At 37.6% G+C, this 25,862-nt stretch overlaps 1 protein-coding gene across 4 annotated transcripts; it reads left to right on the top strand.

Annotated features, from left to right (window-relative positions):
* Positions 1 to 248: 248 nt before the first annotated feature.
* LOC136847111 (adipocyte plasma membrane-associated protein Hemomucin-like) lies at positions 249 to 25,783 on the top strand. Of its 4 annotated transcripts, none has more exons than XM_067118442.1 (8): positions 249 to 704; positions 3,610 to 3,722; positions 4,417 to 4,634; positions 6,018 to 6,134; positions 8,721 to 8,889; positions 17,196 to 17,330; positions 21,266 to 21,536; positions 22,226 to 25,783. In XM_067118442.1, the coding sequence occupies exons 2-8, from the start codon at positions 3,613 to 3,615 to the stop codon at positions 22,949 to 22,951; spliced, it is 1,746 nt and encodes a 581-aa protein (XP_066974543.1). In that variant the 5' UTR covers positions 249 to 704; positions 3,610 to 3,612; the 3' UTR covers positions 22,952 to 25,783. The 4 variants fall into 4 exon arrangements, with proteins under 4 accessions (XP_066974543.1, XP_066974544.1, XP_066974545.1 ...); XM_067118443.1 differs by having other exon boundaries at positions 477 to 695; XM_067118444.1 differs by lacking the exon at positions 249 to 704 and adding an exon at positions 729 to 791.
* Positions 25,784 to 25,862: the final 79 nt, after the last annotated feature.

Raw genomic sequence — 25,862 nt, 5'->3', positions numbered from 1 at the left:
AGTCTTTAAAATAAACTTGACTTACACTTATTTCACCGAATTCGTTTTGATTATCAATGAATGTTAAAAGTCCGCGCAGTAATGGTTGTGTTACCTTGTACTTTCACAACCAAATGTAAATTGTTTTAAAAACGGTTATAGAACATTTTTTTCTTCTTCAAACCGAAGCATAGCAACTAGCGCATGCAACGCTACTACGGCCTTGGCCTTCAAGGCAATCTCGTTCATTAACATAAAACTCGAGCTCAGGGAAGTACATTTCAAACTTGTGTTTGAATGGCTTATTGCTTCATGGTGCTATGAATATAAATGTCTGAAATTACCTAACATGAATGCTTATGCGTGGCAGATCTTATAAAAGTTTGTTGTATGTATATGTTCTAATTGAAAATGTGAAAAAAAAATTAGGAAACGTGGCAAAACGAGAGCGAGATAGCGATAAATCCATACCATGCCGACGCTTTCGAACGAAAGTCGAACGTGTTTGGCTACTTCCTGCCACCTGAGTCAAGTTGAACGGTGTTTATCTTGATAGTGTGAAAGCCGTGATCCAGTCTCCGGATCAGAAAATCTGCAGTTTACCGGTGAATTTCCCCCGGTCTTATCAAGACACATGTTATCTCTAGAGATAGTGTAGGCGATCGGTCAGACGAACCCAATCCTCCTTCAGTTACGAGGCGTCCCTCCTGCCGAAGGTAACAGACGTGAGTATAATTTCGGGCTAGTCTCTAACCGTGAACCTTGATACGGTGAAAGGCGAGAGGGGATTAGCCCTTCCTTAGGCCTATCCGGTAGGTTTTATGGCTGAGTCATTTCGGTAGGGTAGCCTAGACTTTTCAGTTTCAGTTTGAGCTTTTTGGGGTGTGTAAACTGTTAACTGGTTCGGGGCGACCTGCCTTAATGTGGCTGTGTGTAGGGCAGCTTTGCTTAGTTGTGAAAATCTAGGCTGCTTCCGGTAGGCCTAAGGAACAGGCTGCGAATTAAGGTAGGCCGAGCTCGGCCAGCTAGAGACGTGCCGGTCTAGGCTGCTGGTGTTGATGTGTTCAGGGCTAGGCTGTAGTATTAGTTATGGAGGGGACGGGGGCCTGATATTGTCTTACCTTAAAAGTCATAATTTGATGAAAAGCTCTTTCCAAAAATCTAGATTACAATTTCACATTGTGTATTGGCAACTTATAAAATAGGCCTAATACCGCATTTTCTTCATAAGCGGACCCTTCTACTAAAGTTGATCTGTTAGCCTAAGGATTTGATTAGACTTTGCTGTGCATAAGGTGGGTTACGGTAGGTTTAGGGTTGTTTAACTGGTATGAAGTTATGAGCTGTATTTCTTCAGGTTTTGGTAATACGTGCAAGTAATACCTATTACCGCGGCCTGGTTCCTGCCAGTTGCTGACTGGAATATTTACCACCTTTTGTCCGTGTTTTTCTTTAGGGTTTTTAATGTCATTGTTTTCTGTTTTACATTTGTCCCCAAGCAGCTGGTACAAAACACGGTGCCCATTTTGCATGTAAACTAGAAGTTGCCGAACCTACAGTAGAAGGGTGTGTAGGCCACGGTAATAGTTTCAAGTTTTACCCATGTTTTTTTTTAATAGGCTAAAGTAAGTATCAGGATGGGTAGCCTAGAAAGTCAGCTTGAAATGTGACAAGAGTAGGCTAGGCCTATTAGAATTAGGCTACAGTAGTCAACTTATAACTTATTTAGTACCTCTGTGATTCAGTGTGCTGCTGGCTTATTTAAGCTAATATTGTGCGCTGTGTGCCACCCTGCTCATCCAAAGGCATCATTTATTTCATTGGTTGGTATTCAAGATTTACCCAAATTAATCTTCTTTTTCTGCATCTTTTCTCGCTTCTGTGTGAGGTCGATGTTTTTGACACCTTTCCTCCACCTGGCTCGGTCATACACATTGTCCTTCGACAATTGTTTGTCTCTCAGATCTTTAATAACAGCATCCATCCACTGTCACTTTGGTCTTCCTTGCTTTCCCACCGGGCACCTCCATCTGCATCACTCTCCCCCCTACGGAGGTAATGTCTCATCCCTTACCACCACATGGCCATACCACTGCAGTCTTCTTTCCTGGGCCTTCTGTGGTAGTTCAGCATCTTTATTGGTTCCCATTATTCTTTCATTCTTGATCCTATCCATATTTGTCACTCCACACATCCATCTAAGCATTTTCATCTTAACTTCATCCACCCAAATTAATGTCATGTAAATATAAGGTAAAGAGCTTAGAATATGAGCTGTAGCATAGAACTCAACAGTATTAAATAAATTGTTAAGCAAGGCTGTTCTTTGTTTGATTGTAAATTTTACGTACAAACCAGTAGTTTTCCAGCTTAGGCTATATGTATATTACTTCGTTATGGGCTACGAAGCCTATTCTCCAGGGCAGGGTAAAGTAGTAATGAGATCACTTGTGTGTAAGCTGTGCTATTTTATGCCTGTGAGTGTTGTGATTTGATATAACATTAAAAAAGGGATTTTGACAAAGGAAAAATCTATTTCTTGGGGAAGACCTGTGTCACCCAGTGAAATTGGTTCCAATTAGCACATTTCTGGGTATAAGATTGCTACATATACCAGAGAAAAAAGGTATCTAGAATGCTGGAGTTACTACCTCCAGTTCGCTCATCTTAAATAGATGTCGATATACACAAGGGGTGAGCTATTATCACTACCACAGGCCTTCGTCCAACAGACCTCCCAATTCTCGAAGTCCCAAATTGGATGGGCCGTTACACACCTGTAACCAAGAATACTCACCCGCTCGCAAACTAGGCGTCATCACGAGACTGACACGTCATCCCAAATTTAGCACCCACCAAGCTGAGTATATCACCCGGGTGGGAAAAACGAGGGATGGGTCACTGGGTGACACAGGTCTTCCCCCTGAAATAGATTTTTCCTTTGTCAAAATCCCTTTTCTGGGTTCGACCTGTGTCAGCCAGTGAAATAGTGACAGAGAATTAGCCATACGAGAGCTTGGTGGCCCGCCTCAAAGAATATACAACGGATCTAAATAAAACTTTTAGAGAAAACTTCACTGTGTTTTAATACTGACAATTCAAAACATTATCCAGAAAACCAGAATTCAGAGGCACACAGATAAAAAATTCAGAAATTCATAATAAAACATTTATGAGGCACACAGGTAAAAATTCGGAAATTTATGATATTAATCCAGCCAGGATACTTAAGGTTAACAAAAATAAATGACAGTGAGGCATTTGTGGAAAATGAATGGGCTAGGCTAAGGGGCAGAACTGACCCAAGGGTAGATGCAGGGTAAGCAGGTGAGACAGGAGGGTTAGGGACTAAATTCACAGGTAAAAGAGGGGGCGGGTGGTGGAAACAGTCATGAATTAAACTTGAGTTGGACCAGGAGGGACAACATTACCCACAGCAACTGTGGAAAATTTAAGGGCTTCTAAAGACTTAAGATAGTGGCGTTTAAATACTTTTGGTGATTTCCAACCCGTATACTTCTTAAGATCATCAAAATTCATATAATGAAAAAAGTTAGTTGAAGTGGCCACCGCACGAACATCGATAATTGTTTTCTTGTTATCAAACCCTATCTGTATTTTTCATTTCAGATCATGGGTATTTTACGTTCAATAGGACGTGTGGTGGTGGACATAACCGTACTCCTTTTGGTTCTAGTTTTATTACCAGGTCTTCCTCCAGATGTGAAATTTTCATATTATGAGTAAGTATGGTACTATATTTTTTTGGTTTGCAAACTTCAATATAGGTCATTTTCATTTTTTACTTTGTAATGACCATAACAGTTTATGAAGACAGTTATTCAGATTGGTTTTGTGTAGCTCAGATTCTCATTAGAATTCAGTTCTAGACTGTCATTATGCACTATGCATTCTCAGTGGTGAAGAGTCAAGAAATATCTCCTGATTTTAAGTCTTAGCACTAGATTTCTTCCTAGGCCCCAGTGCTTGGCTCTGACCCTAATTATCTTGATTAAATGGCAACTTGCTGATAACTGATAATATTCTTTGCCCTACCCTGTTACTGTAGAATGATGTGATTTATATTTCATAAGATATAAGGTAATGGCAAAATGTGTACAGTATATATAGTAGGCTAATCTAGTCACCATCTGAACTTGATATTGCTTTGCTCCAGTGTTTATTGGTAAATTATCTAGGTTTTCCCCACCCTTACGTAGCAGCATAGGTCATCATCTTGGTAATGATCTCTTAAATAGGGGTCCTTTAGCACATATCTTTATACAGCACTTTAAAATTAGCGTGTGAAGTCTTACTATTCTGTAGCAACATTATGTAATGTGAGTGGGGTATAATGTGATAAAATTAAATATTTTTCATCACATTTTATTCAGATTTATTAGGTATTCCATCATAACTCGTTGTATCATCTTTTAGGACAGATGAAACGTTACCCTTTGAGGGGCCATTGGCAAAGAATGACTTACTTAATGATGCTGGACGCATTTTAGATGGCAAGATAAATGGTCCTGAGTCTGTAGCTTCTCGGGACCGATACGAGTTGTTCACAAGTCTGCATAATGGAAAAATCCTGAGAGTTTGGGGAAAGAACTTTGACCATTTTCAAACTGTTGCTACTATTGGACCAGGTTGTGGTAAGTAAAGTTAGTTTTGGTTTTCCTATGATAATTTAATTGTATAACTATTATATAGCTATTACAGAAGCAATCTTTGTTTTGTTAGAGGATAGTGATGTGGTTTTTGGCTCTACTACTGTATACAGTTTTTTTTTTTTTTTTTTTTTTTTTTTCATAACCATGAAAAGTTGGGAGTGATAAACTTGTTCGAATTTACTTGACCTATGGTCGCCTATAAATTGTTACTGACTAATGCATCTGCTTATTATATCTTAGTCATTATGTATGTAGTCCACTGTAAAGTGTAATTAAAGTCATTATGTATGTAGTCCATTTGAAAGTACACCACTTAATTGTTTTTTCTAACAGTCTTTCTGTGGCTAGATATAATTGAAAGTTTATTGACCCAGTGTTAGCGTCGTCTTGATTGCTCGTGAAAATAATGAAGCAATATGTTTTACCATAAATATCTTGATTTTTGCTTCAGGTGTTATGTATAAATATACAGTATCAGTAAAGATTACTAAGGCTAGGTAGGGAAACTTTTAAGAAATTAGACATTCTGGCCCGTACACTATTTACGTTTTTCGTGAAAGGGAATTTATTTTTACTTATTGTTTCTGGTATGCTTTTTGGGAACATCTTTGTATTTGGAAGAAGTATGTTAGTACTGCACATGTTTTCCATATGAAGTGCTTAACCTGGTACTATACTCTGCCCTGCATTGAAATTTAAAGTGTCTTAGCTGGTTCAAGTACTGTATACCGTCAGATTCACTAGAAATCTGCTTATAAATAAGCTGCGGCTACTGAATGTGTGAATGTGTAGAGTATTTGGCTAGTACTGAATGTTCAAAAGTTCGTTATTTCAAATGTGGACATGATGTGTGTATATTATCAATGAAAAAAATACCTTTTTTTGGCTAATTTTTATCCCTTAAATGTTAGTACAGGTATATGTCTTTTTTGGCTAATTTTTATCCCTTAAATGTTAGTACAGGTATATGTCTGCTCAATATGCACTTTACTACATAAGGCGTAATTCAGTTTCTACTGAAAGTAGATGGTGATGCTTATGTAATACTGTAATTATATGTGCAGTATGACTCACTCATGATGCAGTACGCCTTGCTTCAGAATTTGGGGTATGTTTTTCTTTGCTTATTGATCAATTTGTTTGTTTCTTTTTTAAATTTGAAGGTTGCAAAACCAAAATAGAAGGTTGAAACTCAATGTGTTTTTCATTAAAGCTTAAAAGACAGTAGGTGGTAGTACATAGCATTGCTCTGTTTATCCTAAAGGCTCTGTCACCCCTTTCAACTTATGTTTCATTACCTGTAGTATTACAGAAATCAGATCTTGATTGGCATTTTATCTCAAAATTTTTCTTTTTCATGAACAGATGGACCTTGGCAAGAGAGTATTTGTGGGCGTCCATTAGGTCTGCGATTTGCACCCGACGGCAAACTGATAGTGGCTGATGCATATCTAGGACTGTTTGCCCTTGATGTCGAGACTGGTGAGTCAACTTGAAGTTTCATTCTGTATAGTAAACTGCCTTTTTTTAGGGAATCAAACTTGTTTAACACTGTGAAGGGTAAACATATTTAACTGAGAGTACTTTACATTTTTAGTTATTGTACCTTAATAAATATGTATCCATTGTCTAAACACATTTTGCTGTTTTGAATTTCCTTGTTTTTCCATGCAGTTGTGTGTTGTCTGCTAAAAAACATCAAGCTAGCATCATTTGTCAATTTGAATTTAAACAAACATACAAAGCAAGTAACAGCTCATTACAAACAGAACTTGAGTTTATCTGATGGTATGTTGAAAGTTGAGTTATAATCGAATCTTTGCTTATCAGTCACCCTGGTTTAATTCTTAAGATCAGCTTGTCAGACCAAGTGAAAATTGTCACTAATGGAAATTTATGGTAGCCAAAGACTTATGTGGAGTAACTTTAAAGTGCCATATCTTTTATTCTGTATGAATTTTTTTTTTAAGTAATAAGTTATACAAGCTTCGATATTGTAAAGATTTTTCATTATTACTTGTATTTGGTTTTATATCTTCCATAGTAATCCCTACTATTCTGTCTAGTATAGCTCTATGGAATATTTATGAATGTTTTGCTGTTCATTCAAGAAATCTTATGTAAATATATGGGTTTCCTTTGTAGACTTTCAAAGTCTTATGCTATAAACTTGTTTGTATTCACAGACCTTTTATTCTAAATCTCTGTGCGGGACTTTTTCCAATTATTATCAGATACAACTGATAATAATAGATAAAGAATGCACACAACAATGCATGTAAACCCACGTAGAAATGGTAAAGGAATTATTCCTCAATGGTAAAGGAATTATTCCTCAAATTTCTAAAAAAAATGTTAGTTAAGATATGACAGTGATTTTGTCGATTTGAGAGTGAAGCTTTGAGAAGACTAGGAGTTAAATGACAGGCTGTAGCCGAGAAGGATAATGACAAGAAGGAAGATGAAAATGGTTTATGTATGTTCTTTGCACCAGGGAGAAGTGTGCATAATAGAGTCAGCTGGGATTCTGTGGGAATCAAAACAGTTTGAAGACCAAGACTTACTTGGATGAGAACTATGAGAGGCGAGGCTGGAGATGAGTGGAGATATTGTATATGTAAGTAAATGCACAAGGAAGACAAGAGTAACATAATTATTGTTATAAAAACGTTTTTGCAGAGCTGCTATTTTTGGAAGATGGGATATTTTTGGCCTTTCCTTGTGTCTTGTGTGTGTACTGTATCTGAAATTGATTACAGCTCAGACTTTACAGGGTGTAGAAAATGGTCCAGGACAAATATATTTTTTCTTTAGTTTAAAAAATTGAAAAATTTTAAAAGTAATTTTTTGGTTCTGTTTATGGATTCGGTAAGTATTACAATAGATGGTATATGTATAACAGAGAAAGACAGAAAGAAACCAATGTTAGGCTAGACAGACAGCAAACATTTGTGTGATTGCATCACTGAGCTATGCCAAGCCTGTTGCTGTAATTCCAAAAGATGCATTTGTGCATTACAATATAACCTATTAATCATAAGATGCCTTATGCTATGGAGAATGTGTCCTGATTGCACTATCATTCTGCCAAGAATACACCACAACAGCTAGTTGTTCAAATTTGTGCAGAAGAGATCATGTAAATGCTGTGACTGCAAGATCCAAGCTGACATTTCATTTGACTTTTTGCTTATGATAGCTTACTCCATCTCGCCCTCCCTCAATCAGAGAACAGTTACCATTGAATAGTGCAGGAAGAAGTGGGGTGCCTCCACCACTGGAGACTGATGCAGCTTCATGCACAAGGGATACCAGGGTGCTGGTCACAGTCTCATCATGAACAGAGCCATCCCTCCTTGTCTCCTTGACCCAAGACAGACTGGCCTTACCTCTCCCTGCTGCTCATTCCAATCCATGAAATCCTTTTATTACTGTGAGTGAGTCAGCTTCAGTCTTCAAACTGCTCATGTTTCTGCTTCCACTAGGGCATACAGTGCAATAATCCCACTGATGCTGCCGGCATGCTGCTGTTTCCTCTAAAGATTCATCCCCAGGCCACAGATACACCGTTTATGAAAGGGATTGAACAACAGATAGGCCTGCCACTCATCCACTGTGAACACCACATTCTGCTAATTCCTTATTTGCTGCACAGTGTGCCTATTGCATTTCAGCTATGGATCTCTGTGTATTGCAGTCACTTCTCTGTGAATTCCTCAGTTTTATTTTAAGCTCCCCCCTTTTTTTTTGTAGAGAAATACATGTCATATGTACTGCGCATCACAAATTTTTACAATGTTTACTAATGAAATTATGGAACAGTGCTGATATTTAAACCACAATTTAAGCAGTCGCTTTCCACTTTAACTAGGATTTTTCTGATGGTACTTTTAGTCCTGTTAGTTTCAATCTGTAATGCACCTTGTCTGTCTCTTCACCAATAGCAGTGCTAGGATTAAAATTTCTTGCCACTGAGCTGTCCAGTTTACAGATTAAAGGTTTTCTAGATGTGTTTTTACATGCTCTTCAATCTTAATTTTCAGTTTTTTTTTTTTTTTTTTTGTACAGGAAAGAAGGAGAGTCTTTTTGATGTAACACAGGAAATTGATGGTGCTGTTCCCAAGATCCCAGATGATCTCGACATTGATGAAGATGGGAATATATATTGGTCTGATGCTTCCAGTGTTGTTGATTTGTCTGATGGAGTAGTTGAAATGCTTAGTGACCCATCTGGAAGGTAAATACAGAATGACACCAGTGATCTGTATGTCAGTTATCATATATGTAGAAAAGTAATGTGCAGATAGTGCTCGAGTTACGATAATTCCCCTTACGATAATTCGATTTTGCGAAGGGGTAAGCAATTAGTACTGATGCGACAATATTTAGAAAATATTTTTAAATTTCACGTGGCATCGTGCAATCAGGCAGCGAGAGAGATCAGATTACAATAGACCAACGTCTTTTCCTCCAACTCTCTATCCCTTCTAGTTAAAAAAGTAAAAGAGAATGATAAAAATATTGTAAGCAACGTTATACTCTTGCATAAATGCGTACAGCCATAAACAACCAAATGAGAAACTGCTGTTTTATATAAGTAACTTACCAAATAATTATATAGCTATATATCGCTCTCTTTTGTTTTGGGTGTAGGTATACTGCCCCACCCACTTTCCGGTAAGAATAGGTACAACGCAGCTAAAGAACTCAATTCGTTTCTGCTGGCTAATGACTGAACACCAGTTAATAGCAGCTCTTGATTCGTTTTCGCTGGATTGTCAGAGATTGTCTTTGGTGAAGTATTCTTTGCTTTTGGTAGTGCAGCTATTTAGCTTAGCTAGAATTCTGGATTATATCTTCAATTGTGATTTACCTAATTGGACTTTTGACCTATTACTGTATGTCTGACTCTAGTTTGTCTAGCATTAGGTATTGCAGCAAAGGCTGCAAAACTAGACTCACTTCTGCAAAATATGACTCGCACACCATATGTAGTTCTTGTAGGGAGCAAATTTTTCTCCTGAGCTTAATTGTGAAGAATGCAAGGGCTGAGATAAGGGGAAGTGGAAGACTTTACAGACTCACTTAGACAAATTACAGCATGGCTGTCTGAGAAAAGCTACAGCTAGGGCTGAAGCTAAGGCTTCCACTAGTACAGGTCATTCTCCAGGAGTTGATATTGATGTTATGCCTATTCCTTCAACACCTGTGACAGCTTTTTCTTCCATTTCCAGTCCTCCAGCTTTTTCTGTCACTCCATTACCTAGCTCTCATTCTGCTGAACCCAATGCCATTGCCAGCTTAGAAACATGGGTAGATAAAAAATTTAATTTACGTGTTAATACTGTTTCCCAGATTGGGAATTCTGTGGTCCTGATGGACAAATTTAATAGTGTAGTCTTGAGTGCAGTGTGGAGGGGGTGGCTGTTCGTCCCACCTATGCTCCTAGACCAAGGTCCCTGTAAACTCCCCTTGCTCGCCTGGGAGGAAGCAAACTGGCAAGGGAGGTCGGTGGGGTTTGCCCATGAGCAGTTGTCGCCTCATCCAAGCCTGTTGTCCGCCAATCCCAGGCTGCGGAAGAGTGCCATTGGAAAGGCGTTTGATGGACGTACATGCCCTATCATTAAGTGATTTGGACTCTCCTGCATCCAAGAAGTGCAGTGGCCGTTTTGTGAATGTTTCTAGGCCGTTGAAAAGGCTGGACGCTTCCTTGCAAACAGATTTGCCCCCGTCTCGCAAGCGAGTTACAGTGAGAGAATGTAGCCCTCTCCCTTCATGTAGTTTTCGGAAGTTGCCGACGAGAGATTCTCGCTTCCATTCAGTTGCGAAAGTGCATTCCGACCCCAAAAGAGTGTGTGCCAGTCCAGCTTATCGGTGCAAAGCGTCAGAGTGCCCAGTGTATGATATGGTTGTGTGTAAGTGCCAACTTGAAGATTGTTCGGTGTCCGAGCTATCATCTCTAGAGCGCCCAGTGTCCGAGTGCACATCTTTCCAGTTCGTGGGCGCCCAGATTCCGAGTTGGAAGAGCCCGTGTATGACTGCTCAGAGTTTGAACGTCAAATCACTGAGCGCCCAGATGCCAAGCACCCATCCCTGGGGCGCCAAGTGTCTGCGAAGAATGCAGCCGCTTCGAAGGAGTCAGTGTCTGTTCTGACAGTGGGTGGGCGCTCAACGTCTGTGCGTCCAGTCTCTGTGGGCGCTTCTCTCGAAGTCCACCCTACTTCTAGCATCTTCATGACCCCGCAACGAGAGATTCCAGTACCTGATTCTTCAGGTGAATTTCCGTCTGTTGCTCAAGGTCCTTTGTTGGTGCCACCTCAACTCCGGCTTGATAAGGTTCTGAGCCTTCTTCAAAAGCCAACTCTGGTAGCGCAAGAGACCATGGACCCCCCAGGATCACTCGCTTCCTCCGTCGAGGAATCTGTAGAAGAGGAGCAATCTACATCTAATTACTTGGCACTGCTCAGGTTTTTTCTGATCTGTTACCTGTCGTTCTTCTCTCCAGCCATCCCTTTGTCTCTGGGTTCGGCCTTCTTAATGCGACAATCACCAGGTACCGCCAGACTTCCACGTATGGTTTTATCTTCGTCTTCGAAGAGAGCTTTCGCCCCCATGGATGCCTGGTTAGCAGAAAGGAGAGATGTCCGGAAAGCGGTGTTCTGTTCACCTCCCTCTCAAATGATAAGGCAGAAGTATCTGTCTTGTGCAACTGGAGAAGCTTTGGGAGTTCTGCCTCCTCTCAAGGGGACTTCTCCAGTATCATAGATGCTTCTTGTCGTTCTGCTTTCTCATCAGCCAGAATTTTCTTCGCCTTGGAATTAGACCATTTGCTTAAAAACATCTTTAGTTTTCTGGATTGGATGGTGGGGTTCTAGCCAAGAAAATAGAAGACTGTGCATCCCTTCAAGAGAACTTGAGCTGGCAATATCCTCACAACAGGAGTCCTTAAAAAAACGAGATTTGTGGTGCTCATTCATGGCAAAGGGAGTCACCCCATTGCAACGTTCTTCGCTTCTTTTTACCCCCGTGGACAAGAATAGTCTGTTCCCACAGGACACCCTGGAGCGGGTTTCAGTAGAGCTACAAAAGAAATCGACTCAGGACCTCCTCACTCAGTACACCTAAAGGACAAAGTTCCCAGCATGAGCCACTGCTTCTACCACAGCTACTAGAACGTCGTCGCCCTTGCAGCAATAGTCCTTTCAAAGTTCTAGAGGTCGTTTCCAGTCCCGACCTAGAGCCAACCTCCGAATTTCCAAACCAGCACCTCGAAAGTGAGTCGTCCGTCCTCCGTGTCCCAGTGGGAGCAAGACTCTCCCATTTCTGGACAGAATGGAAAAAGAAGAATGTGGAGCCAAGGGTGTTGAAGGTATTGAAAGAGGGCTATGCAATCCCTTTCAGGGAGAAACCTCCCTTAGTAACCTCTCCCATCAGCTTAACAGCCTACATGGTAGACTCAGAGAGGTTTTCGGCCCTATCTCGGGAAGTGTCAGCCCTACTAGAGAAGAAAGCTGTGGAAGTAGTCAAGGATGTAAACACGGAGGGGTTTTACAACCGCTTCTTCGTGGTTCCCAAGTCATCGGGAGGATGGAGACTTTTCCTGGATGTCAGTGCCCTGAACCTCTTTGTTCAAACAAGAGGTTCAGAATGGAGACAAGTCAGTCATTGTTGTTGGTTATCCATCAGGGAGATTGGATGGTTACGATCGACATGCAAGATGCTTACTTCCATGTTCCAGTTCACTCGGATTCCAGGAAGTATCTGAGATTCGTGTTCCAGGACAGAGTCTTCCAGTTTCGGGCACTTTGCTTTGGACTCTCCACGGCCCCTCAAGTTTTTACCTGGGTACTCGCTCCTCTAGCGAAATGGCTACATCTCATGGGGATAAACATCTCTCTGAATCTGGACGATTGGCTCCCTACGCTCCCCCTCGAGATCTCAGTGTACGGAGGACCTGCAGAAAACTCTTCGTCTCGCTCAAGATTTAGGCCTTTTAATAAACTTCAAGAAGTCGCAACTAGTCCCAACTCAGTCTACTCTATATTTGGGGATAGTGGTAGACTCTCTGAGTTTTTGGGCTTTTCCATCCCAACAAAGGATCCTAAATTGTCGCAGAAAAGTCCAAGACTTCGTAACTCGCCCCTCCTGCTCAGCCAATGCATGGATGAGTCTTCTGGGAACCCTCTCTTCCATAGAGAAGTTTGTTCTGTTAGGCAGGCTACACACGAGTACTGCAATTTTACCTCAAGGCCAGTTGGCAAAGGAAGTCGTTCCTGGATTCGTTCGTTTTCAACATCACTCCCCAGATAAAAGGGGACCTTCAGTGGTGGCTGGCAGAAGACAGATTTGCAACAGGAAGATCTCTGGCTCCAACAAACCCCGACCTAATTTTATACAGGCAGTCCCCGGTTATCGGTGGGGTCCCGTTCCCGACAGCATGACGACAACCGAAAGTTGCTGCTAACCGAAAATCGGCGACAATAGCACTGATCCCCGGTTAGTGGTGCCAATAACCGGTTAGTGGCACCGATAACCGGTGATCAGCGCCGCCGATAAGAGGTGATCAGCGCCGATAACCGGTTATCAGCGATGAAAATCTGGTTATTGTTGTCGCTAGACAAGCGCCGTAAAACCGGATCGCCAGTAACCGAGGCTGCCGATAACCGGGGACTGCTTGTACTCAGACGCCTCGGGTCTGGGTTGGGGACCCCTTCTCAGTGTTATGGAGGTTTCAGGAACATGGTCTCCTTCCGAAAGAAACCTCCACAACAATGTAAAGAAATTAAAAGTGATTCATCTTGGACTTCAGCATTTTGCAACGCAAACCTTCAACAAGACAGCCGCACTTTATGTGATTCCATCAAGGCTTATCCACTCTCGCTCTGACAGGCTTCAGACTGTCAGGGAGCTTGTCAGAGCGAAAGGATTTTCAAGGAAGGCTGCAGAGACTATTGCTAAGTGTAGGTGACAACCTTCCTCTGCAGTCTGCCAAGCCATGTGGGCAGTTTTTCGGAAGTGGTGCTGGGAGCAAAATATTTCCTCTTCTCAAATGTCTGTATCCCAAATCGCAGATTTTCTATTACATCTTAGAATCACGAAAGGACTCTCAACATTCACCATCAAGGGTTACAGAGCGCTGATGAGTTCAGTATTTAAACATAGAGGAGTAGATCTGTCTTCAAACCAAGACATCAGTGATTTAATAAAACATTTTAATACTAGTAAGCAAGCAAAACCCTTGGGAGTCGCTTGGAAGTTGGACGTGGTCTTTAAATGGCTGTCAGGACCACCGTTTGAACCTTTGGATTCATCGTCACTTCGGAATCTGAAGAAGAAGACCTTATTTTTGATGGCACTGGCTATAGCCAAGAGAGCCAGTGAGCTTCATGCCATCAGTAAAAGGGTAGGTTTCTCACAAGGCAATGCTGTATACTCACTGATTTTGGATTTTTTGGCCAAGAATGAGAATCCGACTAACCCTTGGCCTCGCTCCTTTTCAATCAAGAGCCTGTCCGAAGTACTCGGTCCATCTGATCAAGAGAAAGTCCTCTGTCCTGTAAGAGCATTGAGAGTTTACCTTGAAAGAACCAAAAACCTTAGAGGTTCGGCCTTAAATCTTTGGTGTTCTGTGAAAGACCCCAGTTGTCTATTGTCCAAGAATGGATTATCACTCTTTTTAAGATCTGTGATTTCGGAAGCACATTCGTTAGTTCAAGATGATTTACTGCCCTTATGTAAAGTAAACTCATGAAATAAGAGCCATGGCGAAGTCTTTGGCTTTCAGACATAATCTGTTTCTCTCTTCAATTTTGCAAGCAACATTTTGGAGGTGTAAATTAGTGTCTGCCATGTTTTACTTACAGGATATTGAAACAGTGTATGAAAAATGCAGTACTTTAGGTCCATTCTTCGCAGCTGGCATGGTATTAGGCGATGAAGGATAGGAGGAATGCCTTCTTTTTCCTCCATCTACTTTCCTTGAATAAGGATAGTTTCACTTCTTGGGAAGTCTTGTGAACACTGAGTCATGAGTGTCACCAATCTGTATTTTATGGTTTTGGTTAAAATTTCGTGGTGGTGTGTACTGCACACAGGGCAAGGGCATATCCACATATTATTTATGTGACCCTTTTGGATTGTAAGCTTTGGCAACCTGCGATTAACCTCCTACGTTACAAAGCACCCACTCAAGTAGAGGCAACCCTTGGCTCTACCGCCACGCCGCTGCAGGTCGATAGGAGCTATCACCAGAGGCAGTACCCGTCTGCTGTTGCTCCCTCATGAGGTAAGGTTACAACAAGCATTTGAAGATGCTAGCTAACTTTCTATTCCAAATTCTTTTCCATATCAGTTTTTTTGGGGTAGTATATATCCATTCATCCCACCTCCAATCAATGTGGGATTCAGCTATGTAATTATTTGGTAAGTTACTTATATAAAAATGACATTTTTATAATAAAGTTTTATATATACTTACCAAATAATTACATGATCGGAGTTCTCCCTCTTCCCCTCTCATGGACATAGAGCATAAACGAATTGAGCTCTTTAGCTACGTTGTACCTATTCTTCCCTGAAAGTGGGCGGGCCAGTATACCTACACCCAGAACAAAAGACCGCTACCGCGAATTTCAGATTTTTAGCTACTGCGTAAAGTAGAAACTATAGCTATGTAATTATTTGGTAAGTATATATAAAACTTTATTTTATTAAAAAAATGTCATTTTTGCCAATAACCAAATCGGATAACAGTACCTTGTATTTCAACCATCGTACGGTAGTAGACAATTACCATAGTTATGTTACAAATGATGTCAAGTAGAACAGGACTGATATATTTTTTACATTATACCCTTATTCGCTATGGAGAAAAGATCGGCAAGGAAATATACTGCTGAATTTAAGCTGCAAGTTGTAGCTGAAGCTAGGAAAACTATGTTCAAGATGCTAATAGCTATAAATTATCATGCATGGGCAACATGGATGAAACTTGACGGTAATTAAAATTGGAGAGAATATTTTAATCAAAACTACAGAGCATGAGAGAACACATATTACTGCTACTTTCACGCCGATAAAAGGTAAATACGTAAAGTTCGTATTATGATGAAATGAAGTGAAAATAGTGAACGGAATTTTGAATTTTTTTTTTTACACAAAACCACATGACCCCACATGGCCAATGTCATCTATTAACGAAAAAATAGCTAAACTAGTTTCAGAATGAGATGTATTTAAGTTATATTTCGACTTAAAAACACCTCATATAAGGAAAAATAACCTTGCTAACTAGAAGCAAGAAAAGCGCTCTGAACCGAGTTAAATACGGCGAAATAAATTTACTGCGCAATCGATTTCCAAACTATAACATTGATCCCTATGATTACAATTTATAATACAAATGCAATATAGGAATATATACAATATTATTGGATACAGGGAAGTAAAGCATAACATTTTAAAAGATCCATGGAAAAGATGTATATTCGTTATGTTGTGAATATAAAGTACAATATAATGTAGGCTAGGCTACTTTATATGCATACGATATACCATAGTGTAGGCCAAGCTAATTCTGGTTTGTTATTAAGTTTCTTTTTGTATTGAATTATCATACGTCAGTCTGCATGAACCTTCAGAGTTAGCTGATAATAATTCCTACACCGTATATGTATAGAATATACTTTATAGTGTAGGCTATGCTATATTCAAGATACGTTTCTTTCCAACAGACGATGGGTTTTTTGGAACCTAACCCCATTGTAAGTAGGATAATACCTGTATGTAACTGAGTAGTGCTTTTTAGCAAGGCAGCCCATTGTGGTGTATGTGAAAGTCTGTTAATACTTGATACTATGATTCAAAGCTGGGTGCAGTATTCTGTACGTGAAATTCCCTTTCAGTAACTAACACTGAAGTTTTAAAATTGGTTTTAAAATCAGAGCAATAGTTTTTTCACGTCAAGTTAGAGGCCATGCTGTCTTCTTTTTTTCATCATAGTTATAAAATTATTATTATTATTGTCATTGTTACAGTATTTAGTTTAACCAGACCACTGCACTAATTTATTTAGCTGTCACTGTGCTGGCCACTATGGTTACAATAAATCAGTAGTTTTAAAGAATTGGTATTTGCTGAAATCTATATAAAGGTTCAACTGTACCGTAATAAAATAGATGTCATACTATTATTCAAAACTTCATGTGATAAGATATTAACCTTTGGATGTGTCATGTAAGTGTTAAAATAAAAAAGTAAGTATATTTATAACAAGTCATATTGATGTTTACAGTATTTCATTTTACATTTGTAACACCTTTAACATTTACTTTTATGTCTGGGTTACTGTAAATACTTAATTATATATTACATATTTTTTTGCAAGAATACCAAATTTTTTGTGCAAGCAGCAAAAATTAAATCAGTTCACAGTGTAATTTCACGTGTTAACTTATGTTGTTTTAATGGAGTTGTTAATATAATTTACAGTATTTCGTGAGTGATCCATACTTATAATTCTTTGTTCTTTTCTATTTTGGGCAGATTGATTAAGTTTGACTCAAAAACAAAAACTAATTCAGTGCTGGTGAAGAATGTTCATTTTGCCAATGGGGTTCAGCTTTCACCAGATCGTGATTTTGTTTTGTTTTGTGAAACCTTCAGATCTCGAGTCTTAAGGTAAGGTATACTATGCTAGGTCAGCATTAATGTAATGTGACCTACTGTATTAGTTTTAATCAGGGATATTTGTTATTTCTTCAGGCCTTATTGGTCAAGTAATAAATAATAAATTCTGCTGTGAAATTATCTGCTTTATACTTGCTGCGCATGTGAATTTTTCAGCAAGTTCCTCTTCTACCAGTATGTTTATTATCAATAACCTGGTTTGTTATAGGGTGGATTTGCTGTAAAATGCAAATAACCTGCAATGGTTATAACCACTTGCTTACCAATTAGTGCATTATGAAGAATGTGTTGGACCTCTGTTGAATGTTGCTTTTAATCATTTGGGTAAAGACTTGTGGAATTGATGTCTGTTATATTCCTTGACATTAGTTTCCATGGTGATGAACATCGGAAGTATTAGCATATATTGTGGTTACACATTGACATAGGTCACATTTGGTATTTGTTGGACAATAGAAAGGTTTAAGTACTAATGTGTGTTGGTTGATAAAGTCAGTCTTCAAAGCTAGACAAAGTGAGCAGACCATTGTTAAGCTTGATTTCATCTTTACCTTCGAAAGTGCTTCATTTATGATAGATAATTTGCTTTCCGTATTTCATTCACAGTAGTGCATCTTTCACATTTTGTATTATTATTATTAGGTGTGGGTTATTCAGACCACAGAGTCAGAATTCATAACCCAGGGCTGGCTTTATTTTTTCACAATGCGAGTCTTTGTTCTTGCCAATAAAAGTGATGTTTAAGCAACAGCATGGTAGTAGTTTTTTATTTGATTTTTCCATTTAGAAGTACAATACCTTGATCTTTATTAACCCTTAAACGCCGACTGGACGTACCATATGTCAACTAAAATTGTCTGTTGGGTGCCGAGTGGACGAACGGTACGTCGACTACAAAAAATTTCAACCTTTGGTCAACTTTGACTCGACCGAAATGGTCGAAAAACGCAATTGTAAGCTAAAACTCTTACATTCTAGTAATATTCAATCATTTACCTTCATTTTGCAACAAATTGGAAGTCTCTAGCACAATATTTTGATTTATGGTGAATTTTTGAAAAAACTTTTTCCTTACGTCCGCGCGGTAACTCGGCCGAAAATTTCTGAAATTCTTTTGTCATTTTGTCGTAATTTTTGCACCGTTTTATATTAGCCGTTACATAAAGTTTTATATATGAAAATGTGTGCAATTTCATGTACAATACAACAAAAAACAACCCATGGTTGTTGCTTTTATCAGTTTTGAAATATTTTCATATAAATCACGATAAGTGCCAAAATTTCAACCTTCGGTCAACTTTGACTCGACCGAAATGGTCGAAAAATGCAATTGTAAGCTAAAACTCATACATTCTAGTAATATTCAATCATGTACCTTCATTTTGCAACAAATTGGAAGTCTAGCACAATATTTCGATTTATGGTGAATTTTTGAAAAGACTTTTCCCTTACGTCCGCACGCGGTAACTCGGCCGAACATCTCAGAAATTCGTTCGTCACTTTGTCGTAATGTTTGCACCGTTTTATATTAGTCGTTACATAAAGTTTTATATATGAAAATGTGTGCAATTTCATGTACAATACAACAGAAAATAACTCATTATTGTAGCTTTTATCAGTTTTGAAATATTTTCATATAAATCACGATAAGTGCCAAAATCTCAACCTTCGGTCAACTTTAACTCGACCGAAATGGTAGAAAAACGCAATTGTAAGCTAAAACCCTTACATATTAGTAATATTCAATCATTTACCTTCATTTTGCAACAAATTGGAAGTCTAGCACTATTTCGATTTATGGTAAATTTAAAAAAAAAAAAACTTCCCTTACGTCCATGCGCAGTAACTTGGCCGAACATCTCAGAAATTCTTTCGTCACTTTGTCGTAATGTTTGCACCGTTTTATATTAGTTGTTACATAAAGTTTTATATATGAAAATGTGTGCAATTTCATGTAGAATAAAACAAAAAATAACTCATGGTTTTAGCTTTTATCAGTTTTGAAATATTTTCATATAAATCACGATAAGTGCGAAAATTTCAACCTTCGGTCAACTTTAACTTGACCGAAATGGTCGAAAAATGCAATTGTAAGCTAAAACTCTTACATTCGAGTAATATTTAATCATTTACCTTCATTTTGCAACAAATTGGAAGTCTCTAGCACAATATTTCGATTTATGGTGAATTTTTGAAAAAAACTTTTTCCTTACGTCTGCGCGGTAACTTGGCTGAACATCTCAGAAATTCTTTCGTCACTTTGTCGTAATGTTTGCACCGTTTTATATTAGTCATTACAGAAAGTTTTATATATGAAAATGTGCGCATTTTCGTGTAGAATACAACAAAAAATAACTCATGGTTGTAGCTTTTATCAGTTTTGGAATATTTTCATATAAATCACGATAAATAGAAAAAATTCTACCTTCGGTCAACTTTAACTCGACCCAAATGGTCGAAAACTGCAATTGTAAGCTAAAACACTTACAGTCTAGTAATATTCAATCAATTACCTTAATTTTGCAGCAAACGGGAAGTCTCTAGCACAATATTTCGATTTATGGTGAATTTTTGAAAAAAACTTTTTTTTTACGTCCGCGCATTATGAATTCATGCATCATTTTGTGATAATATTTTCTCTGTGTTGCTTTGATCGTTATACAATTTGTTATATACCAAAATCATCGCAATTTAGTGTACAATACAAAGAAACAAAAAATAACTCATTAGCTTTAACCGTTTTGCGAGGCGAAAAATGAACTCTTAATCTTAAAAACTAAGCGTGCTGTAATTTTTTGAAAAAAACTTTTTTTCCACTTCGGCGCTAACTCCCGAACGCCGCCAGCATACGACAGACACTTTTGTAAATAGAGGCTCGGCGTTTAAGGGTTAAGAGCATTTCAGCCTTTCCTTCAACAGTTGGGTTATACCCCCTAGTAATTGACAGTAGGTTCTCATGGTTTGATTTTTCTTGTAAAAGTACTTTATCTTTGATAAAGAATACTGCTGGCTACTTGACAGGGCACTAAGTTAATGCTTTGGATAGTTTTTTTTTTTTTTTTTACTTCAAGGTGTTACCTGAAACTAGATGGATAACTGAATATAGTCAGCCATTTTTTTATGCATGGGTAATAATTGCAGCCAACCCTCTATTGCCAGCATAAAAGAAATAATCACCCTTTGTGATTAGATAAGATGGGTAAACATTTCTTTCTTCTGCTGTCAAAGTAAAACACAAAACTTGACCCTGTGTATTTTTTCTCTCTAGCCCAAATCTAGGTGAGCTGGAGATGAAATAATATTGTAATTGGGTTATTTATACCTTGGCTTTTTTTACTTACAGTAGAATAGTTGCATCAAGTTGAAGGCTTTATATTGGAATTATTAGCCTTTCATTTTTTAACTAGTTTATTTCATTGTATGTATCAACAGCTGTGAAAGACTGGTAGAACTCTTGTGATTAGTCAGCCCATAAACCATGAACAGTTGACATCAGTCAGTATTGAAGATTGTTTTTTGCCTTTGGAACCTCAGGGTTTCAGTAAGCATACAAAGCTTGAAGACTTTGTTGTTATTCAGATTTGGTAGCATTTTAACTTACTGGCATGGTGTGCCTTTCCATACCACATATTGGCAATTCATTGCCATTGCTGCGCATGAATAGGAGTGATTTTTGTTCTGCTGTAGCACATTTAATTCCTATGTGAGTGCCTATTGCTAATGAAGTATTTGCCACAAACTTGTAACACGACCTGGCTATGTCTGTTGAAAGTATAGTGTGAAAATGATTGTATGTTTTGAGATATGGGTGTGTGTGTTTAACAAAACTTCTTCACAGTTGTGTATTGTAGAAGAATTGGAAATGAGCCATTTGTTGTACTGGAGTGTAAGTTGTATAGGAATTAATATATCTTGTTTTATTTCAGACACTGGCTGAATGGCCCAAATGCTGGAAAGACTGATGTGTTTGTAGATAGATTACCTGGTAAACCTGACAACCTGAGAGCCAAGAAGGATGGTGGCTATTATGTGTCTTTGGTTGCTGTTGATAACAAAAAAGTTGATGCTACAAGCATATTGGCAAGGTTTCCTCTTGTACGGAAATTACTTTTACGCCTTGTGGGAATACCCAAGTTTCTCTTTGATACCATTTCCAAAGTATATCCAAATCAATTTACTGAAAATGCATCTTATAAGGTAAGTTTTTAGTATTAAGTTTCTTCTTCATATCTGTTTCTTGCATGTGTATTTTTTGGGGGAGGGGGAAAGTAGCATGTTTCATTTTCATTTATTCCACATTTGGAATACTCATATAGGCAGATGAAGAACTTATGTTAATATTAATGAGTTAATATTTAGTTTTTTTAAGAAATTATCTTTTGCCATTGTTTGTTAGGGCAGCCAAGATTTTTTTATAGAAAGGCAAGAGGATTTAATAATTCCAGTCATTAAAAATTCTTTCTTCATCTCCTTTTCATTGCATAGTATGGTTGATCTAATATTCTCCTCTCAAGTAGACTTTTTTTTTTTTTTACTAGATGTTAATTTTATTGTTCTAGTATTTTATAATTATGTGGGCTTTTTGGACACATGAACTTTTAGGGTAAGATTTGATTTTGTACATATTTTGTCAGGGCATTGACAATTAACTGAGAAGATTCTTAGGCTTTCCCTATAGAATCATTACATAATATAGGGATCTCATTTGCAACTGGCTCCTCCAGCTACTGTATTACTGTAATGCTAAATACTCTAGCTGTAAAAATTGTGTGATAAAATGGTATTTTAATTTACCTTTGGGATGTTTATTATTATTATCTATGGTTTTGCTTTTAATGTTTTATTGTTTTTTTTTTAGTATTCTTTCATGTGATTTTACCTTACAGATTTATCATCTTCAACCAATTGCAGAAATGATTGCTTCCAATGTAGCAGTTGTGGTTGAATTGGATGCTGAAGGAAATATTGTAGGCTCTCTTCAAGGAGACAATGGCATTGTACGTTTCATATCAGAAACAGATCAGGTGGGAGATTATCTTTTCTTTGGTTCTCCATACAATAACTATTTAGGTTACTTACGTGTTGCTTATACAGAAGATGAAGAAGATGAAGCTCCTAACTTGGAAGTTGATGGAGAAGGTGTAAAAATGTCTGAAGATGCCAGTGAGGAGAAAGTTGATATTGACAAAAGGAAAGAAGTAGATATTAAAGAGGAACCTCAGGAGATTGTAGAAGAAAGAAAAGAAGAAGAAGATACTATCATGGATGAAGATGTGAAGGAAGTCAAGGGACAGGACTCTGAAAAGGAAGAAATACTAGATGAGGTTGAAAAAGAGGACGAAACACGTGATGATGATGAAAAAGAGGAAGAAATACCAGATGAGGATGAAAAAGAGGAAGATTTACCAGATGAGAAGGAAGGTGATGATGATGATGATGATGATGATCATGATTATGAAAAAATTGTAGAGAAGGGAGAGCTCAAAGAACAAGCACCATCAGAGGTAGTTGAACACATGGAAGAAACTGTTGAAAAAGATATTTCCCCACAAGTACCAATTGAAAAGGAAGATACTGAAACCCCTTCAGCTCCTGTCAAAGAGGAACTATAAATTTTCTTCTCTTTTTTTTTAAAGTGGAACCTTGGGTCTCTTCTCAGTCTGTACTGGATTTCTAAGTATTTTTTCTCTTAAGACCTAGTTATGAATTTTTAGGGTCTTCTCTCATTATGTAATGGATTTTTCAGTTTTTCTTCTCTGAAGACCTAGTTATGAATTTTTTTTCCAAAAGAGAGAAGACATTTTCTTAAAACATGACTGCAGATGTTAAATTATGTACAGTATATTTTTTAGTTTTTGTTGCTTGATTTTTTGAGAGTTGATGTTTTTATGACTTTTTTTTTAGTATTTTTTTTAGTGTTACCTTGTGATGAGGTAAACCTCATCATATGAAACTAGCTGGAAATGTCAAATGGTATAAAGTGCTGCAGCTTATGAGAGGACATCTATAATGGATGTCCTTACTACAACTATTAAATTAGGTTTGATAGCTTTGAATGCTCAATTTGGAATGCAGTAGTAAAGTAGAATGTGGAAAGACAAAAAATGTTGGTTGTTGTTTTGTAGAAAATAACATAGTGTTCCATTAACTCATACGGATGCCACAGAATATTTAAATCTAGTTACTTGAAGTTGTACATTTATGTGAAGCTATTACTTGAAAAATACTGACGTGTCACTGACAAAGTATTTTATGGTTATGTTAGTGATGAGTACTGAAATACAAGTATAGTACTTTTTAATTGTTTTTTTATAGTAGTTCAGTGAGACTGTCAAGTCACATTTGTAGACTTCCACAAAAGTTTTATTTTAAAGTCAAAGAATTTGTACACTTAGGTAGAAAGAGACCAAAGTGAACAGACAATTAGTAAAATGCTTTTAAATTTTTCGAAGATAGGTAGGAAGAGACCAAAGCTGGCAGTCAAATGGCAAAAGACAGAAAGCAATGCAACCGTAGCATAAGAAGAGACGTTGCAAAGAACCCTCAGTACTGTTAACTGTGCCATGCAAGGTGTGTTATGCAAGGCTAATACAAGTACTTACTGGTAGGACTGATGTCCCTTTATTATGGCGTTCCTCTCATATTTTAATATTGTTTCAAATTAGCTCAACTAGACCATAGAGCCACATCTTCACTCTTGGTGGGCCTGAAGGTTTGGTTTATGAATTGTGATAATCAAATGGTTTTACCAGAATGGGATTGAAGGGTGGGAATGGGATTAAGAGAAAATTAAAAGTTTCACTCCAAGGTGAGAAGAAACCAAAGAGAAGGAAAGGAAAGCAAAATCAGAAAGCCTTGCCAAGTGAGGGGTAATACCAGTAATAAAATGAACACTAATACTAATAATACAGATTTCTGAAATCGTTCAGATATATTCTTCTAAAGGGATCCCTCAGAACTGAAAGTGTAAGGTACTTTACGTGAATAGGTTGTAACTGGTTTTGTTTTGGGATCAGTACAAATCTGTAAAAATCAGAAAGGAGTGTAGGTGACTTTTGATATACATACATAACTATAAATTGCACAATTAAAGTGGTCTAGAGCATATGCTGTACTGTACTCATTAGTAGTTTTACTTTCTATGTGTTTCATACACAATATATCTGATAACTTCTAAACACTGAAGGTCATCAGTGCTTGAAATTTTTAAGTTTATGGATGATTTTTGTATCACATGATCATTATAGCACTGAATAGATAAAAGTCAGAAGAGGGAGGGTTTAATAAATGTTTATAATCATAAAAGTGTGCGACTAACCAGACCTTGAGCGTAGGCTGATTAATAGTGTAATGTACTGTATTGTGTTTTACAATTAGTTTTTCTTAATATTTGTGTGTGTTGCTTTTCTTATTTGTTTCACACTGTGAATGAAGTTAAGTTTTATTTTTATGTTTGTGATAGTTCCTTCCTTTATTTTTTGTGCTGTTCTGTGTGGATTTGTGTCTTTCTGGATTGGTTTCAAATATTCATCAGACTTTTTGATTCATTAAGGATTTTGATATAATAAATTTCTGTTTGCAATTACTTTTCTGTTTTCTCTTGTGTATTTCTATGTTTATGGTAATATTGACAGCTGTTATGGTTTCAATCTCATGTTTGGCTTTATCAGTTTTCAGTTATGATAATGGTGATAAAGTGAAGGTAAGGTAATGGTCGTATATTAGTTTTATTTGTAATGATAAATTACCGTTAATTTAAGGGAATTCATGGAAATATTGTAATTTGATAGAATATTGTAGGATCACAATAATGTTAAGAATAGTTTTTTAATCTTAAATTTCATAATACATTACTATGTTTGGTATTTGGGTGTTGCAGATTGTTGGGCTTGGGATGAATTTTTTATTTTGTAGATGCTTTACATGTGTTGGTTTAGTTGTACAGGGAATTCTGAGCATCACAGTTAGTCACAGTATTAACATTGCTGGGGTTAGATAACAGTTAGGTTGAACAGCTTCATAAGTCTGCTCTTCTTTTACAGTTTTTTTTTATGGAACCTGCTGCCTGATGTTGTTAGAAATGCCACTTTTAAGGCTTTATATCTGAGAAACATGGTAGTTTATTTGTGTGTTTTGTTTGTCACACAGTTTTAAGGGATGACCTCAGTAAGATGTGGATGATGTGATTGATGTTCATTTATGTATATACAGTAACTTTTCCAGTTTCATCTTGGAAACATTGATGTTTAACACTAATGCACAGATGTCAAATGATTTAATTGAAGTAAGCCATTCAGTGGTGTAGAGCTTACTTTAAAAAGTACATTTTGAGGCAATGAGAATGAAAATATTGTGCCTTATGACAATGACAGTTAAATCTTAATTTACATTCATCTTCAAAAATTGTTGTATGTATATTGATGTTTGTATTTCAAGAAGAAAAAGACAGTACTACTGTTAATGGATTTTATATCCTGCTAGATAGAGAATCCATAGTAGCAGACCCCCCCAAAATAAGGCAAA

Source organism: Macrobrachium rosenbergii, chromosome 16 (genome assembly GCF_040412425.1).
Source record: "Macrobrachium rosenbergii isolate ZJJX-2024 chromosome 16, ASM4041242v1, whole genome shotgun sequence".
Taxonomy (NCBI): Eukaryota; Metazoa; Arthropoda; class Malacostraca; order Decapoda; family Palaemonidae; genus Macrobrachium; species Macrobrachium rosenbergii.
Note: the sequence above shows the minus strand (reverse complement) of the source record. Positions and strands in the feature narration are given on the sequence as shown.

Coding starts and splice junctions, on each gene's coding strand:
- LOC136847111 (XM_067118442.1), top strand. CDS start 3,613: ATGGGTATTTTACGTTCAATAGGACGTGTGGTGGTGGACATAACCGTA. Junction 17,331..21,265: donor TTCAGATCTCGAGTCTTAAG/GTAAGGTATACT, acceptor GTTTTATTTCAG/ACACTGGCTGAATGGCCCAA. Junction 21,537..22,225: donor CTGAAAATGCATCTTATAAG/GTAAGTTTTTAG, acceptor TTTACCTTACAG/ATTTATCATCTTCAACCAAT.